This window comes from Carassius gibelio, chromosome B11 (assembly GCF_023724105.1).
Source record: "Carassius gibelio isolate Cgi1373 ecotype wild population from Czech Republic chromosome B11, carGib1.2-hapl.c, whole genome shotgun sequence".
Taxonomy (NCBI): Eukaryota; Metazoa; Chordata; class Actinopteri; order Cypriniformes; family Cyprinidae; genus Carassius; species Carassius gibelio.
In genome coordinates this window covers 25,779,578-25,798,751 of record NC_068406.1, presented here as the reverse complement: position 1 = coordinate 25,798,751, position 19,174 = coordinate 25,779,578, and the positions used below count along the sequence as shown (strand labels likewise).

Below are 19,174 nucleotides of genomic sequence, written 5' to 3'. Positions count from 1 at the left end.
ATTAGTTAACCATCAACATTCATGATGAGCAATAGCTACATTTGCTACAGAAGTTATTAATCTTTGTTAAAAAAAAATACTCTAAGAACTCTTAGTTCATGTTAGCTCATTAAATAACACAGTTGCAACCTTCTATTTTAAAGTGTTATTAAATATTGGAATTCCTAAGATTAAAAAATGTTCAGAAGAATTTTTCATTGGCAGTTTATGTTAACTAATGAATTAACTAATGTTAACTAATGAAGCCCTAATGTGAAGTTTGAATGAACAATAAATAATCAAAACTCTAGGGCATGTTGTAGTCCAGATTAAAATGAAAAAAAAAAAAAAAGTTTAAAAATGAATAGCCAATTAAGTCTAAATATTTAAGTATTTGGCTCAGTGATGAAAAACAAAGCATATCCACAAATCTGAATGGCTTTTTAAATACGTTTCAGAAAGTAGCGCAGCTGCTTTATTTATGGGGTTTCCAGAGTAAAGGCTGCTCTTTTCTGCAGTTTAGCGCCATCTGCTGTCAGAGAGTGAATGTGCTTTCATTCAGAGTCTCACGTGTTTCTCATGTGCTTCTCATGCGTGCTTGTTTACATCAGAGCACACACACTCTTTCAAGCAGCATACAGCAATGTTGTGCATCTCTACCAGTTGATTGGAAAAGTATTTTTAAAATGTATTCCAGATTCAGAATAATTTTTAATATATATTTATTCACGGTATTTAGAAGTGCCCACGATAACAATATTGTGGATATTCATTACCGTGATATATCACATTACCAAACACCGGCACATGTTTATCTCACAGTAATAGAAACACTGCTCCATCTGCACAAGCTGACTTGTTATAAGCTGCCCGTGTTCAACCTGTAATGAACAAACCAAATGAACAGTGGTCAGACACTACAGTGGTGGTCAGATGAGAACTGTCCTGTCGATCACATCACAGCTTATCTTTGCTCGGTTTCTAAACTGTCAGCTTGCTAATGAGCCAGGAGCTTCCTTAAAAGGAAATCCATTGTGATCCCCTGTGAAGCCACTTCCTGTGCAAGGTAAAGCAATATAATTAACTTACAGCCATGATTTAGCCCTTTTAAATGAGCCCTCTCCTTTTTCTTAATTATTCCACCTGCTTTGACACTGTGGTTAACGTCCCATTTCTCCTCTGAGGGTTCGTCTCTGGGGACTCCTGCGCGTCTGTCGGTTAAAGCGGCTGAAGTTGTCATCGTGTCAGCTTAATGAACATATTCATTCACCCTGTAGCCCACTCACTGTAGGCCCTCGGCACGTCTGCAACCGGACAAACGCTAAGATCTTTACGAAGCACAGAGGAAAAACGCTCTATTGATTTATGTACATCACTGTATAATGCCTTCTCAGCAGACTCCGGTTAAAAAAAAAAAAAAAAAAAAAAAAGAGAGTACACTTCCATAATGTACTTAAAGTGCTCTATTTTCACACACTAATTTTGTACTTGATATACTAAAAATGATTATTTAGTACTTCTTTAGATAAACTTAAGATCAACTAAGTGTACTCAACTATGCTATTTTGGGACACCAATATGAACTAAAATGTGCTTTTAACATACTATCTCTGTATGTAAAAAAATAATAATAATAAAATAAAAAATATTATATATATATATATATATATATATATATATATTTTTTTTTTTTTTTTTTTTTTTTTTTCAGGTCAAGTCTGCTTTATTGTCAAATCTTCCACATGTACAGTATATACAGAGAATCTAAATTATGGTACTCTCAGACCCCCGGTGCATACAGATAACATTAACAGTGGAGCCTTAAAATCTAGATCAAATATAAAATATAAAATACAGCTGTACAATAAGGGAATGTAAAAAAAAAAAAAAAAAAAAAAAAAACATGTAATAAAGTTACAAATAAAGTTAAATAAAGCAGCGCAGGGCACATGGCAGATAGAGTGCAAATTAGTGAAGTGTTGAAACCGTGCTGATAAAAAGATTTTTAGTGCAAAAAGAAGCTTATTCAGTCTGATTGTGTAAAATCAGGTTACTCGCTGTTCAGGTTATCCCCTGCCTGCGGGTGTCGCTGTTGGACAGTGTTTTCTCTACTTCCTGTTGGCCTTCTGTAGCTAATCATAGCTCTGTGTAGCGGTTTTTATTTTATTCTCTAGAATCTTTATCTTACTCTCACTGTCTGTTTGTTTGTTTGTTTTTTTAAAGTGGTAAAATATAACTTAATTCACACCATATTTCTGATATTATCGATCAATCTTATCAGATTAACTTTGATCGTTCACTTTTCCGTGAATGCAGTACACCTGCAAAGCGTTAGCACTCGTTAGCTTGTCATTAATTTATTGTGATAAATGCAGGGAAATAGTTAGGCTGACAGAGAAGATTTCAGAATTAGAGACACGCATCCAAACTTTAATTGAGGACAGTAAGAATATTAGGGCTCTAGATACGGCTTTGGATGCGTCTAGCTCAGGGATTCCTGTACATTGTTCGGTTCCAGAAACAGAGCCCCTGCAGCAGGGCAACTGGGTGACGGTGAGGCAGCGTAGTCCTGGGTCAAAACACCGCTCTTCTGTTCCGATCAAAACATTAAACAGGTTCTCCCCACTCAGTGATGCACCCACTGAGAAACCTGATGAAAGTGCTCTAGTTATTGGCGATTCTATTGTACGGAACGTGAATATAGAGACACCAGCCACCATAGTCAAATGTTTACCGGGAACCAGAGCGCCTGACATCTTGGTAAATTTAAAAGTGCTGGCTAATGCTAAACGTAAAAACAGGAAGATTGTTATTCATGCCGGCGCTAATGATGTTCGTCTTCGCCAGTCGGAGATCACTAAAAATAACTTTAAAGAGGTGTGTGAACTTGCAAGCACGATGTCAGACACTGTAATATGCTCTGGTCCCCTCCCTGCTTACCGTGGTGACGAGATGCATAGCAGATTGTCATCACTCAATGGCTGGATGTCTAAGTGGTGCCCACAGCATAACATAGGTTTCATAGACAATTGGACAAGCTTTTGGGGCAGACCTGACCTGTTTAAAAGAGATGGTCTTCATCCCTCCCGGGGTGGAGCTGCTCTTCTCTCTAGAAATATGGCAAATAGTCTTACAGTTCATACTTGACTAACTGGGGCCCAGGTCAGGAAGCAGACAGACTGGCTAAACCGACCGTCTGCTAGCTGCCTCCCGTCACAGAGGTCAGTTAATTCTCAGCACACAGAGACTCTTTCACCTAGAAATCACACTATAGAGACTGTTTCTGTTCCCCGAACTAGAAAATAAAATAAAAAAGTCCAAACCAAGTTAAGGTTAATAATTTAATTGAGGTTCAACAAATAAAAAACAAATGCAATATGGATAAACAAATGATAAAGCTTGGCTTATTGAATATCAGATCCCTTTCTACGAAAACACTTTTTGTAAATAATATGATAACTGATCATAATATAGATGTGCTCTGTTTGACAGAAACCTGGTTAAAACCTGATGATTACATTATTTTAAATGAGTCCACCCCCCAAGATTACTGTTATAAATATGAGCCGCGTCTAAAAGGCAAAGGGGGAGGTGTTGCTTCAATTTATAACAACGTTTTCAGGATTTCTCAGAGGGCAGGCTTCAAGTATAACTCATTTGAAGTAATGGTGCTTCATATAACATTATCCAGAGAAACAAATGTTAATGATAAATCCCCTGTTATGTTTGTACTGGCTACTGTATACAGGCCACCAGGGCACCATACAGACGTTATTAAAGAATTTGGTGATTTTACATCCGAGTTAGTTCTGGCTGCAGATAAAGACTGCTTTTTAAGTTATCTTCCTGATGTATTCAAATTCCTTGGCATATCCAAAACCTCAGAACAACTGGATGATGTAACAGAAACTATGGACTCTCTCTTTTCTAGCACTTTAAATACAGTTGCTCCTTTACGCTTAAGGAAGGTTAAGGAAAACAGTTTGACACCATGGTATAATGAGCATACTCGCAATAAAGAGAGCAGCCCGAAAAATGGAGCGCAGCTGGAGGAAAACAAAACTAGAGGTATTTCGTATTGCTTGGCGGGAAAGTAACATATCCTACAGAAAAGCATTAAAAACTGCTAGATCTGATCACTTTTCTTCTCTTTTAGAAGAAAACAAACATAACCCCGGGTATTTATTCAATACAGTGGCTAAATTACCTGACTTTATGAACTACTTTACTTCTAAAATCGATACTATTAGAGATAAAATTGCAACCATTCAGACGTCAGCTACAGTATCACATCAGACAGTGCACTATAGACTCCCTGAGGAACAGTTCCACTCATTCTCTACTATAGGAGAGGAAGAATTGTATAAACTTGTTAAATCATCTAAACCAACAACATGTATCCAAAGTGCTGAACAAAGTAAAAACAAATAGAATAAAACAAAGAAACAACCAGACAGAAGACAGACAGAATCAGCATCAGGAGAGGTTAAAAATGCCAGTGAATAAAAATACGTTTTCAATTTAGATTTAAAAATAGTAATTGAAGGTGCATGGCATATGTCGAGAGGCAATTGGTTCCATATACATGGGGCGGCAACAGCAAAGGCTCTATCTCCCTTAGATTTTAGACGGGAGCGAGGGATAGATAAAAGAGCCATGTCAAATCAATCAATCAATCACCTTTATTTATATAGTGCTTTAAACAAAATACATTGCGTCAAAGCACTGAACAACATTCATTTGGAAAACAGTGTCTCAATAATGCAAAATGATAGTTAAAGGCAGTTCATCATTGAATTCAGTTATGTAATCTCTGTTCAGTTTAAATAGTGTCTGTGCATTTATTTACAATCAAGTCAATGATATCGCTGTAGATGAAGTGACCCCAACTAAGCAAGCCAGAGGCGACAGCGGCAAGGAACCGAAAATCCATCGGTGACAGAATGGAGAAAAAAACCTTGGGAGAAACCAGGCTCAGTTGGGGGCCAGTTCTCCTCTGACCAGACGAAACCAGTAGTTCAATTCCAGGCTGCAGCAATGTCTGAAGATCTTAAAGATCTAGTGTGAGCAAGAGGAGTAAGAAGATCTCTAATATATAAAGGAGCTTGATCATTAAGAGCTTTAAAAACAAATAATAAAATTTTAAACTGAATTCTAAAATGGATCGGGAGCCAATGAAGCGAGGGTAAAATTGGGGTAACATGATCATATTTCTTTGTCCCGGTCAACAGCCTTGCAGCAGCATTTTGGACCATCTGGAGCCGAGCAAGTGATGACTGAGGAAGACCCAAGTACAAGGAATTACAGTAATCCAGGCGAGAAGTAGTAAAAGCATGAATAACCTTCTCCAAATCGTAGAATGACAAAAAAGAAAGATTTTAGTTTGGAAATTAACCGCAACTGATAAAAACTATTTTTTACAACTGAATTAATTTGTTTGGTTAAACATAATTCAGAATCAATAATGACACCAAGGTTCCTGACATGAGAGGAAACTGAGGGAAAATGGTTAACCAGTTCCTTAGTGAGATTAATTCTCAGTTTTGGTGGACCAAAGACAATAACTTCTGTTTTGTCCTCATTAAGTTGGAGAAAGTTAATCGATAACCATTCCTTAATGTCCCGAATACAATCCATCAAGGTCTGAATGGACTCGTCGGCTTTCAACGGGAGATACAACTGTGTATCATCAGCATAAATATGGAAATTAATGTCATGGTTCCTAACAATATCCCCCAGTGGACGCATATACAAGTTAAAAAGAAGCGGACCCAGGATGGAGCCCTGAGGTACTCCACTAAAAATGGGGGTAGAGGATGAAGAGAAATCTCCACAGAAAAGGACCTGTCTCTAAGATAAGAACTAAACCACTTCAAGGCTATACCCTTAATACCAAATGAATGCTCTAGACGCCTAATAAGAATATTATGGTCAACAGTATCAAAGGCAGCTGTAAGATCAAGTAGGATCAATACAGCATTTTTACCAGCATCAACTGCAATTAACATGCGTCACAGTGTCTGGGTTGTTGATCACTCCCTCCTCCCTTATTTGGTCACCTTCCTCCTTGTTGTGTAATTGATTGTCCCCCACCGTTCTCTTGTTCCCTCATTATCTTTCGGTCTATAGAGCTTGGCAACCGACGTCACTGCGCAGTGCATTCTGGGATGTAAACAATAGGGCGCCGCCATATTGTGAGGCCACCACACAAGCCGGTAACCAAAGAAACCATACACAATAGCGCAGTACACAATGTAAGTATATATAAGAATGCTTAAAACTAGTTTAAAACAAGGTGGATTGTACAGAGACAAACTCCTACCGGACGCCAAGAAGCGCTATATTGAAAAAATCAACTTTATTGGAAATGTCGATCCTTATGAAGTCCCTACAGACCAGTGGATCCGCGACCCTGACGCCTTACCTCCCATCACGTTTCCTGATATTTTTACGTATTTTGTTTGTGGTGTCAGTGCTTATACTGCTGAGCAATTTCGTAACTATAAGTCTCTGGAAGCCCACGTTCAGTTTACTAATGGTTGGGTACATGACCTGGAGAGTTTTAAGCCTGTCAGCGGTGAAAACACTGTCGTCCGAACGAAGGTAAGTTACCAGCTTTCTTTGAGCATTTTTCTATTACAGTGTTGTTGTTTTTTTGTTTGTTTTTTTTTTTGCGTACAATGTAGTTTATGTGTCATTTGTACAGCGCAAACTTGTATAACGATAAAATTAATAAATATAGCCTTAAACAACAGACAAAGTGTAACGTTATCGAAGTTTGAAGGAGCTAGCGGCTGCTGCTTGTACATACACACAAACACAGGGTTCAGTCAGTCAGTCTCTCTCTCTCTCTCTCTCTCTCTCAAATAGCTTTATTGACATGGCGAAATAAATATTTACATTGCCAAAGCATTAATAACCCTATACAATATATACAATAAAAAAAATATATATAACTAAAGACATACATGAAAATAAACAGCAATAAAATCCTCTATTCTTTCTATCTCACACACACACAGTTGCAAAAGCAAACATAGAAGGTTTACGTAGAAAATACATAAACATTACAATATTCATTACAGTATTAACTTTTTTTGTCTCTGTTAAGGTCATGCACTCTCAGCGACTGAATGAACCACCTTTAAAGCCATGGGTGATCATCAGCAACAGTGGGAAGGTGGAGTGTGCACACTGCACGTGTATGGCAGGAGTAGCGGAGACATGTACCCATGTAGGGGCTCTGTTATTTAAAGTTGAGGCTACTTTTCGGATTCGTGGGAAAAAAACTGTCACAGATGTACCGGCATACTGGGTTTTGCCCAGCAATTTGAGCAAGATTACAGCTGAAGTGGGATACAAAATTGACTACACCTCATCTGCTAGGCAAAAAAAAATGCTTGACCAGCGCATAACTGCACCCTCCACTGCGCCAGGCATAAGGAGTCGTGCCAAAAAAAGAAAAATTCCCCAAGCTAAACTTGATGAATTGTCACGCCTGCTTGACACACTGCTGCAGCATAGCAAGGCTGTTGGTTTGTCAGGGATGAATAAGTATTACACAATGTACACAGACACCGTACAGCCCTCTGCAGTGCCCGAATGCCTTGCCACATCTCTGTGTGATAAAATAATAGATTCAAATTCCCTTTCAGCTCTTCATCTAAATTGTGAGAAATACAGAGATGCTGCAAATGTGACTGATGAGCAGGCATCATCTATTGAGATGTGCACAAGACAACAGCATCAATCTTCTGCTTGGTATGCAAGTCGGACTGGAAGAATTACTGCCTCAAACATGCATGCAGTCTTTGCCACCAGTATAGAAAAGCCAGCCCTGACTGTTATTAAAAAGGTGTGCAACCCACAACACACAGTGTCAACTGTACAAACCAGATGGGGTATAGAGCATGAGATGGATGCTCAAAAGACCTACCTTCACACCAGAGCCCCACATCACACTAACCTAAAAGTCGAAAAGTGTGGTTTTATAATTAACCCCAGGTTTCCTGAAGTTGGAGCCTCTCCTGATGGACTTACAATGTGCGATTGCTGTGGGAAAGGCTGCCTTGAAGTTAAGTGTCCCTTCAAATATAGATCAAGCACCATCCAACAGGCCTTAGAAACAAAGGACAAAAACTTCTGTCTTGAGTTGTCCTATGAAAAGCTTCAGCTTAAGAAAACACACAGTTATTACACACAGATGCAGACGCAAATCTTTGTCACTGGATCCAACCACTGTGACCTTGCTGTTTGGACTCTGAAGGACTTTGTAGTCGTACGGGTCTTTCCGGACCAGGAATTCTGGGATCTACGTCTACAGAAAGCACAAAAATTCTTTGAGAAAGTTTGCCTTCCAGAGCTTATAGCAAAATATTACTCAAAGAATACACCAAAGGTACTATAAGCTCACTTCCACAGCCAATGTAGTCTGGGTTTTACACTGTATATATTTATATATGAAATTTGTTCTCAACATGATTGCACTATATAATATATATATATATTTGCCGTTTCTGAAGATGTTTACAGAGACATGTTTACATTTATCGCTGGAAAAATTAATCAGTTTGTTCTCAACATGATTGCACTGTATACGAGATATGTATTAAGTTTGTTCTCAACATGATTGCACTGTATACGAGATATGTGTTAAGTTTGTTCTCAACATGATTGCACTGTATACGAGATATGTGTTAAGTTTGTTCTCAACATGATTGCACTGTATACAAGATATGAAGTTTGTTCTCAACATGATTGCACTGTATACAAGATATGAAGTTTGTTCTCAACATGATTGCACTGTATATGATATAAGTTTGATCTCAACATGATTGCACTTTATATAATAGATATATATTTGCAGTTTCTGAAGATGTTTACATTTATTGCTGAAAAAATTCAAGTTGTTTTTGTACTTGCAAATTTCATTTTTATTAAACCAGTTTATTTCTAAAATTCATATTGCGTCATCTGTTTTTAATAGTAGAATTTAAGTATACACATGTCATCAAAACTAATATATGTCTACAACAGTAATATACATATTTACAACATTAGAATTAAACACTTTTAACATGCAAATTTTTCTAGAAATTCTTATTGTGTCATCTGTTTTCAATAGAACTATTTAAGTATACAAACATGTCATCAAAATGAATATATGTCTACAACAGTAATATACATATTTACAACATTACAATGAAACCGTTTTAACATGCACATCTTTCATTTTCATCTGGTTTCGCAACCACACTGGGACACATGTTAAGAAGTATACAGCAAACATTCACTATCTTGTCAAGAAGTGTCATCTCCTCCCCCTCACATGGCAGTAACAAACTAATTGGTATTCTCTTATGTAACATTGTGTACTTGTTGCGCAAACTGCCAATCACCCTTTCAACGTGAATCCTCAGGTGTGCTATTGCACGTGTATTTTCCACATCCTTAGCGTCAAGTTGACATCTTCCTTTAGTGAACGCAGGAACTTTGACCTCTGCACACATCATCCCCACACTATCCTTGATATCAAAGCCCCGATCAGCTAGCACTAAGTCACCAGGTAACAGTTTGTTGAGAAGGCCACAGTTCTCAGTTATGTGCTTGTCAGAGGCACGCCCACCCCATCCCTTGGAAATAAATGATATGGCACCTTGTGGTGTAATACCAATGAGGTATTTCATGGTGTGTGTACCTTTGTAATGAGAAAAGGCCTGTGCCCGTGCCTTTAGATTTGATGGCCTTTCTGTGCGTATTTCAAAGCAGTCGACTATAATAGCAACACGTTTCCCAAAAGCTTCCAAAAATTGATGCGGCATTGTAGCTTGTAAGCAATGCCTCTCTGGCCAGCACACCAATGGATTAAGCCGTGCATTTAAAACATCTATGGTGTCAGTAAAGGCAGTAGAAAGAGTATTACGTGACACATGGAAGAGATGGGCAAGGTGCTGTAAAGGAAGATCAAGCCTCAGACGTATGAGTGTCAACAAAAGCATTTGAAAGGATGACAACTTTTTGGTAACTGGCAGGAAAGCCTTAACAGTGGTGAACAAAGACAATAAAATTGCAAAGCATGGAATTCCTGTGTAGTACCTGACCTTATTTGTGTCACCCTTTAAGAAGTCCTCATCCATCTTTCTCTTGTTCAGCTCACACCTAAGCTCCCTGTTCTCCTGCAACAGACGGTTAACTTCTGCACTGTTGCGCTCACAGAACTGACATTCTCTTCTTTGTCTCTTAACTGGCATGTCAACTTCTGCCTGGTTTCCACCTTCCTCATCCTCATCCTCTGCGGCTTCCACATCTGCCCATTCTCCACACTCATCTTCTACAGCTCCCACCTCTGCCTGGTCACCACCTGCAGCATCTGCTGCCACTTCTGCCTCTGCCTGGTCACCACCTTCCTTTTCATGTGCTGATCCCACCGGTTCTGCAGTGGTTTCTCTCTGCATTTGGGATTCACCGTCGTCTCCTGCTACTGGCACGGTCATTTGTTGTCGTTGTAATCGACGAGAATACCGGTCTGACTCGGTAGCACGCACTTCAGAGTGTCCCAGGTGCAGTGTTGGAGCCCAGTCAGGATTTGACTCATCCATTTCATAAGATGGTTTCCCTTTAAGAAAACAAGACATCAATAAATAAATAAATACAAAAAAAAAACTACTGCAGTGAAACAACTTTTTAAACAACATAGAAAAAACATTTTTAAGATGCATATTAAATCAATCACACCTTATTTAACAAAATCATAATATGAAATTAAAATAGGAATGTCTTAAAAAACACAAACATGTGTTGTCCTAAATGTCAGCCCTGTAAAAAATGTCATATTCATTTATTTTAACTGTGTAAAGGTGGTGGTATATACACACCATTATGTGTTTTTAAAATATCTTATGTTAAAGTAGTTTCACAGCTATATAAGTGCCTGGTAGTTATTCTGGACTTTTCATTTACTACATTTCACCTAAACATTGTTTATATTTCTCATAGAAATTATAATACCATGTTGGATAAAAAGTGTCTTCCATACCACTCAATGCTCAGATTAAAGAATAAGATCTATTTTTCTGCAAGATATTTAGAAGTGTCTCTAATTCTTTGACACTCACCTGAATAAAAATGTCTGGAACACACTTTTAACGATCTTGGGATGCTTGAAAAGTTGATGTCTTTTCGTCTTACGGCTGAAATCCACGACAGCCGGCGTCTTTTTGTAACATCCGACACATAGCTTCCTTGATTCTTCCTCCAGACAGGAAAGCTAAAGAAAGACAATGCGTTGTCTAATTTTGTACCTTGTCGGTCGTGTGAACGGACACTGCAACCGACTACACAGCATGTTCGCCCCATAACTTAAAAATTAATGGAAAAATATATAATTTATATATTAGCGGACCCCTGGCCTGACAGATTTGCGGAACGGCGACGGCCTCACAATATGGCGGCGCTACCCATAAGCCACCGCGACGCTAGAGGCGTTACGTCACGCTGCCAAGCTCTATTTATACCCAGTCTGTCTTAGTCTGTGTTACAGAGTCCTTGTTTAATGTCGTGTATTATTCAGGTCCGTCAAAGCTTGCCTTGCCTTGTCTTGCCTTGCTTTGTCTTCGTGTCTTGTTTATGTTGGATTTGGATTATGTTTGGTTTTGACCCCTGCCTGGACTGTTTACCCCTTTGGATTATCCCTAAATAAACGACTTACCTGCAATTGGTTCTATCTCCGTGCCTCATTGCATCACGTGCCGTGACAACATGTCATTGAGAACTTTTAGCAAGGCAGACTCTGTGCTATGATGGGCAGTAAAAACAGATTGAAGAGGTTCTAATAACTTGGCTGTATTTAAAAACAGGTTCAATTGAGATAACTTTTTCTAAAAGTTTAGATAAAAATTATAACTTCGAGATTGGCCGAAAATTATTCAAGCAACCCTCATCCAAACCATGTTTCTTAAGCAAAGGCTGAACAACCACATGCTTGAAACTGTTTGGGACTACCCCAGTGTTCAAAGATGAATTGATCAACACTTGAACACTAGGGCCGATTATAGGAAAAGCTGTTTTTAAAATCTCTGATGGAATAACGTCAAGTGGTGTAGTCGTTATCTTCATCTTGTTAACCAGATTATTTAGTTCTATTAAGGAGACGTGCTGAAAATTATAAAAGAAAAACGGACTAGCCAACGAATTCAAAAACTGATCTGAAAGATCTAAAGTGAAGGATGAATTAATAAATGCCACTTTATCAGCAAAAAACTTTACAAATTTCTCACAGAGTTCTGCCGAGGCTTCACCGTGAAATTGGCAACTTGGATTAAATACTGAATTTATTGTAGAGAATAAAATCTTAGGTTTATGGAAGTGTTTAGCAATTAATTCAGAAAAGTATTTTGATCTAGCTGACTTAGCAGCATTCTGGAACATAATCAGACACTCTTTAAAGATCTCAAATGACACTGTTAACCGATTGCGCTTCCACCTCCTCTCCGCTTTACGACAAGCCTGTCTGAGCGAACAAGCATTGTCATCCAGCCAATAATAAAGTTTTTGCTTTGGTTGTTTCATCTTCAAAGGGGCAATCGAATCTAAAATATCAGAACAAGCTGCGTAAAACAGAGAAAGTATATCGTCAGGGCCATAGAAACACTCAATAGTATTGGCTAGATATTTCTCACTAAACTGAGAGGCGGTACGAGAGTTTATAGAGTGAGAAAAAGATCCTGCATGCTTCTTAACCAAGGCTGAGCTAACAACAGGAATCGTAAAAATAATGGGCTTATGATCAGAGAAAGAAGCATCTTCAATAAATACATTATCTACAGGGATCCCATATGACATAATAAGGTCAAGTGTATGTCCACGGACATGTGTTGGTTGATTCATGTATTGCGTAAATCCAAATGAGTCCAAAACATTACAAAACTCAGAAACCAAGGAACGACCGGGGCAGCAAACATGAATATTAAAATCACCCAATAATAACATACGATCATACAACAGAACAACAGAAGTAAAAAATTCTAAAAATTCACTTATAAAAGCACTGTCAGATTCAGGTGACCTATAGATGAGAGCGCAGAGCAGAGCAGGGGAAGAAGACTGTAATGCTACGCGCTGGGGTGTAACGGTTCACAAAATTCACGGTTCGGTTCGATACGATACACTGATGTCACGGTTCGGTTCGGTACGGTTCGGTACGTTTTAGATACAGCAAAATGTAAAAACATCTCAACTTTTCAGAATGACACAAGCGCACCACGGGTCATGTGACAAGAACTAACCAATCAGCTTCATCCTTTCCCGTAACAACGTTGAAAGCTCAGCCAAGATGAAGGAACAGCTGATCATAGTTGTATATGGATTGCAATTTTGAAATAAATTTAGTAGCAGAGCTACTGCAAGCGATTTTTAGAGCTGCAAAGCCATTTATCCTTTGCTGAAATTTCCGCGTCTTCATGGAGAGAGCATGTCATTGTTGCTTAGCAAAGGCAGTCGCCCCAGGGGCGCGACTAGCGTTTTCCACGCGTTTTTAGGCGCGATATGTGAACGGCCCCAAAGGCGCTCGCTCACTCAGCACGCGCTGAAGGCTCCTTGCAAAATGTCTAATGCACTTAACAGACCAGAAATAGAAGATCCTCCAATAAGTAATTTCTTACTGCTAAATTCAGAAAAAAAACAGAGGTGTTAGTTATAGGACCTAAAAACTCTGCTTATAATAACCTAGACCACTGTCTAAGACTTGATGGTTGCTCTGTCAATTCTTCGTCATCAGTTAGGAACCTAGGTGTGCTACTTGATCGCAATCTTTCCTTAGAAAGCCACATTTCTAGCATTTATAAAACTGTATTTTTCCATCTCAAAAATATATCTAAATTACGGCCTATGCTCTCAATGTCAAATGCAGAAATGTTAATCCATGCATTTATGACCTCAAGGTTAGATTATTGTAATGCTTTATTGGGTGGTTGCTCTGCATGCTTAGTAAACAAACTACAGCTAGTCCAAAATGCAGCAGCAAGAGTTCTTACTAGAACCCGGAAGTATGACCATATTAGCCCGGTCCTGTCCACACTGCACTGGCTCCCTATCAAACATCGTATAGATTTTAAAATATTGCTTATTACTTATAAATCCCTGAATGGTTTAGCACCTCAGTATTTGAATGAGCTCCTTTTACATTATACTCCTCTACGTCTGCTACGTTCTCAAAACTCAGGCAATTTGATAATACCTAGAATATCAAAATCAACTGCAGGCGGCAGATCCTTTTCCTATTTGGCGCCTAAACTCTGGAATAACCTACCTAACATTGTTCGGGAGGCCGACACACTCTTGCAGTTTAAATGTAGATTAAAGACCCATCTCTCTAACCTGGCTCACACATAACATACTAATATGCTTTTAATATCCAAATCCGTTAAAGGATTTTTAGGCTGCATTAATAAGGTAAACCGGAACCGGAAACACTTCACATAACATGTACCTGCTACATCATTAGAAGAATGGCATCTACGCTAATATTTGTCTGTTTCTCTCTTGTTCCGAGGTCACCGTGGCCATCAGATCCAGTCTGTGTCCAGATCAGAGGGTCACTGCAGTCACCCGGATCCAGTACGTATCCAGACCAGATGGTGGATCAGCACCTAGAAAGGACCTCTACATCCCTGAAAGACAGCGGAGACCAGGACAACTAGAGCCCAGATACAGATCCCCTGTAAAGACCTTGTCTCAGAGGAGCACCAGGACAAGACCACAGGAAACAGATGATTCTTCTGCACAATCTGACTTTGCTGCAGTCTGGAATTGAACTACTGGTTTCGTCTGGTCAGAGGAGAACTGACCCCAACTGAGCCTGGTTTCTCCCAAGGTTTTTTTCTCCATTCTGTCACCGATGGAGTTTCGGTTCCTTGCCGCTGTCGCCTCTGGCTTGCTTAGTTGGGGTCACTTCATCTACAGCGATATCATTGACTTGATTGCAAATAAATGCACAGACAATATTTAAACTGAACAGAGATTACATAACTGAATTCAATGATGAACTGCCTTCAACTATCATTTTGCATTATTGACACTGTTTTCCAAATGAATGTTGTTCAGTGATTGACACAATGTATTTTTTTAAAGCACTATATAAACAAAGGTGATTGATTGATTGATTAAAGTGACAAAGTGACAAAGGGATCAAGAGCAGTTATTTTGTTTAACTGACTGATGAGGATGTAGAGTGACGTCAGGTCCATGCTGAATGAGGTAGTGATCAGACCAGTGCTACACACAAAGTGACTGGTGCAGGTCATCGTATGTTAGTGGGGGGGGGGGGGGTATGTTAAAAGTATGTTAGAAGTATGTTAAAATAGATAGTATGTTAAAAGGCAAGGCAAGGCAAGTTTATTTATATAGCACATTTCGTACACAATGGTAATTCAAAGTGCTTTACATAAAAGAAAGTAACAATCATGAAGAAAAATAATAACAAAAATAAAACAAGTAATTTTAAAACTTTTAAACTGATTAAAACATTTAAAAACAGTTAAAAAATGATTTTACATAAAAATAATAATAATAAAACAATAATAAAACATAAAACAGTGAAAATATAGTGCAATCAGTTTGGAAAAGCGCATTGTAGTTCATATTCATGGTGTCCCACAATAGCACAGTTGAGTACACTTGGTTGATCGTAGGGTTAATTTTTTCAGCTATTTTCAACCTGTGTTAAAATGTCCTTTTAAGATTTTTTTTATTTTTTTTATCATATTTAGTCAAGCTTATCCTATTTACTTTTGGTTTTCGTCGATAAAGTCTCAACATTTTTCTCTAGTTTAAATCAAAGAAAATACTAATTATTTTATTCTCGTTTATTCTCGTTTTAGCAATAAGATTATTATTAACTGTACATCATTATAAATTTTGGTAGCATTTTACCTCATCTAGTGTACGGATTTATTATAGGATTTTTATTATATAATTTAATACCAAATATTTATGCAATCTGTCTACATTAATTATAACAATTAAATTCCAAGTAATTCCAAATGGCAATAGTCTATTTCTCTATTAAAAGAACAATCAGCAATCACAATGTCAAACAATACAGTTGAGATCTCATGACAGAAAACAGATCTGCTGTTTTCAGATCAGATGAGAGCATTGTTGCCAGATTGCGTAAAATAAGCAAAAAACTGGGCAGAAGATCTGATTCTGTTATTACAACTCTCATATTTGGCAACCGCACTCATGGAAGCTCCCGTAGTAGAGGCATGTAGAGCAGTCTACAATAACTTTAAGTTTATCTTAAGAAGTACTACAGAATTAAGTAAAAAATTAGTGTGCAAAAATAAAGCACTTTAAGAGTCATCAGATGGACATTTTCCACAAGTTGTTATAATTCTTTAGAGTCTTAATGAAAAGTCTGTAACATTCTTGTTTAAAATTTCTCAATATTAGTGTAAAACAACACCCTTTTACCAGAGATGGGACCAAGTCACACATGTGCAAGTCTCAAGTAAGTCCCAAGTATTTTTTCTTGGTCAAGTCAAGTCACAAGCTATGTCAAGTCAAGTCCAAGTCAAGTCACCTTATTATTGTAATTTTACCTGCAGAATCTGATCTTAATGAAGTTAAAAGACAAGATATAAGTAACTGTCAGTAAATTAAAATAATTTGGATTTGCATTGTAAATAATCATGTTCAGTAAAATACATCATGGAATCAAACAAAAAAGTCTTTAACTTCCAAGTCCAAGTCAAGTCTCAAGTCATAAAAATAGCGACTCGAGTCGACTCGAGTCCAAGTCACCAAGTCACAAGTCCCCATGTCTGCCTTTTACCCTGTCAAAATCAGCTCTGTTTTTCAGGAACCTGTTTTAGTCCATGTAGTGCAAACAAAATGAAGGGCATTTTCAATCCTTTTCCAATGAGCTACTAATGAGTGAAGTGTGAATCTATTGTCATAAGAGTAGTGCACTGAACTCTCAGTTGAGTTTTTTCCGAGTCTTCTGTTTGAATGCTTTAAACTTTTTTGAATGTTTAAATTGGCAAGGCTTAAAACACGTGCGATTGACAAGTTTTCGTGACGATGCGCAGGCCGTGTTTTTACGCTAGCTTCAGGCAGTTAGTTTAAATCACCTCCCCTCTCTCCACGGCGCTTTACTAAAGATATGCTCCTCGCCTATTTCAGAAGGTAAGAGTGATCCTCAAATATGCTCTAGAACCCCTCTTGTTGTTATACACCGATCAGTCTGCGCAGCACTGCTTCAAGTTGAACACACTTATTGGTGTTGTTGTTGTGTGTGGACCGTATATCCACCATACATCTTTGCATCACTACACTTTTTTTTATCATTTCTAAATTTATATCAGTATTACTGTGGAGGGTATGATATGGCACATCCTACATAGGAATCATTCTTGTCTACATCTGCTCAGGAGGTGAAACAATGGTTGACTGTTCACAGATCACTCGGGGGGGGGGGGGGGGGGGGGCGTTGGCTGAATACTGCATGACATGAGAAAGGGGAAATTATTTAACTAGGTAAAAAAATTAATAAACAATAAACACTGGATTTTTTTTAATCATTATAGGATGGTTGTGTACACACACTGCCAACACATATTTCAGTTCAAACAACTTGTAAAAGTGCATGTTGCTTCTGATGACCCCTGAAGTACATTATGGAAGAATGCTTTTTTAAAAATGTGGGACAGCCTCATGCCATGTAGACGTTTAGCTCTGGGCCCGATTTCTTCCCGCAGTGACAGGCAATTATCATGTACTTCTGTGTAATTAAAACAACAGACGAACATCAGCGCGGCAGATCCAGAGCCTCTAGCTGATGCACTCACGTCAAACTATCAACACCACGTCAGAACGAGCATCGCAAAAAATCTGAATTCAGACGTGGAGGAATTTTCCAAACTTATAATTAAGCAGATGTGCAAATGGTGAGCGAATGGTAATTATCATGATAATCATGATTACTTTAATTATGCATTGTTTCCTCAATAATGAGGACGATGCCGTGGCACACGATGTGCTTTCTCCCGGCCGCCGACGGCTCAGTCACGCCAATCCAACGCCGCTGCTGTGGATATTAAAAACGTCAATCTTACTCATGCAAACAACTTTGCTTCATTTTCAGTTTGTGGACTCACAGATATTATTTTTCACTCGTTTTCTTTGAAGTTTTTTTTTTTCTTGTGAAGAAAATGATGTGATATAATCTTTAATTAAGAGAGAGTAAATGTCCCTCTTGCACATGAACACAGCACCGCGGCTTGAAGAAGAGACACCACTCGTGTTGAGAGTTTATAGTGGAAATCAAAAAGAGGCACTTGATTGTTTTAATGAATGAATAAGAATGAATGTCACTGTCTGTGTCTCAACAAAACACACAAAGACCAGCAGATAACATACGGCTTCAACGACAAATGTAGCAGAAAGATATTTGCAGGAGATTATAAATGTTTGGAGTACTCAGAGCGAACTCTCTCTCTCGTTTTCATCTTAGAATCTCAGCTGGCCAATCAGAAGCGAGCATCACGCATCAGCCATCTGTTCTCTTCAGTAGAACATTAAAGTCAACACTGACACGTTCAGTTCTGCCCTTAACGAACTTCACTGTATCTCGGTTCACAAACACAGCAGTGACGGAGGATCTGAACAAACACCCGGAACATCAGAAGACTCGCTCTCATTAAACCCAGAGACATCAGGGGAGATATGCTCATTTAGTTCACCAATGAATGAATGGATCTTGTTAATGGTGGTTAAATGTTTATCAATCATGGATGAGAGCATGCAGACAGACTGCTGGAGTGATGGACAGATAGAGAGGGAGGACATGTGAGGGACACTAAAGGACTAGACTGATAGACACACACACACACACACACACACACACACAGTGCTCAGATGCTCAGAGATGGACACTGCCAGCCTGTCTCCTGCTCAAACAGGTCAGTGTGTTTGGGGCACACGGCCAGAGTCACCTGTTCACTACAACAACACACATTGTGAGGGTGTGTATGTGTGTGAGTGTGCATGTGTGTGTAAGAGTGAGTGAGTGTGTATGTGTGTGTGAGTGAGTAACACCACAACCAACTCACTGAGAATGAGATATATCTCTAAAAGATACTCATGATGAAATATTAAAAAGACCATTTTAAATGACTTCAAACAATCAAACATTTTA

General features: G+C 38.5%; 3 protein-coding genes across 8 annotated transcripts in view; 1 reads left to right on the top strand and 2 right to left on the bottom strand.

The window, feature by feature from the left end:
* LOC127967910 (interleukin-1 receptor accessory protein-like 1-B) overlaps positions 1-19,174 on the bottom strand; it is a 193,009-nt gene that overhangs the window by 72,444 nt on the left and 101,391 nt on the right. The gene's annotated exons all lie outside the window — the stretch shown is intronic.
* On the top strand, positions 6,114-8,844 carry LOC127967912 (uncharacterized). Of its 2 annotated transcripts, none has more exons than XM_052568676.1 (3): positions 6,114-6,582; positions 7,091-8,672; positions 8,713-8,844. In XM_052568676.1, the coding sequence occupies exons 1-2, from the start codon at positions 6,250-6,252 to the stop codon at positions 8,384-8,386; spliced, it is 1,629 nt and encodes a 542-aa protein (XP_052424636.1). In that variant the 5' UTR covers positions 6,114-6,249; the 3' UTR covers positions 8,387-8,672; positions 8,713-8,844. The 2 variants fall into 2 exon arrangements, with proteins under 2 accessions (XP_052424636.1, XP_052424637.1); XM_052568677.1 differs by having other exon boundaries at positions 8,753-8,782.
* On the bottom strand, positions 8,924-11,420 carry LOC127967911 (uncharacterized). The gene is made up of 2 exons (XM_052568675.1): positions 11,094-11,420; positions 8,924-10,594 (listed from the first exon to the last, which is right to left on the bottom strand). The coding sequence occupies exons 1-2, from the start codon at positions 11,332-11,334 to the stop codon at positions 9,192-9,194; spliced, it is 1,644 nt and encodes a 547-aa protein (XP_052424635.1). The 5' UTR covers positions 11,335-11,420; the 3' UTR covers positions 8,924-9,191.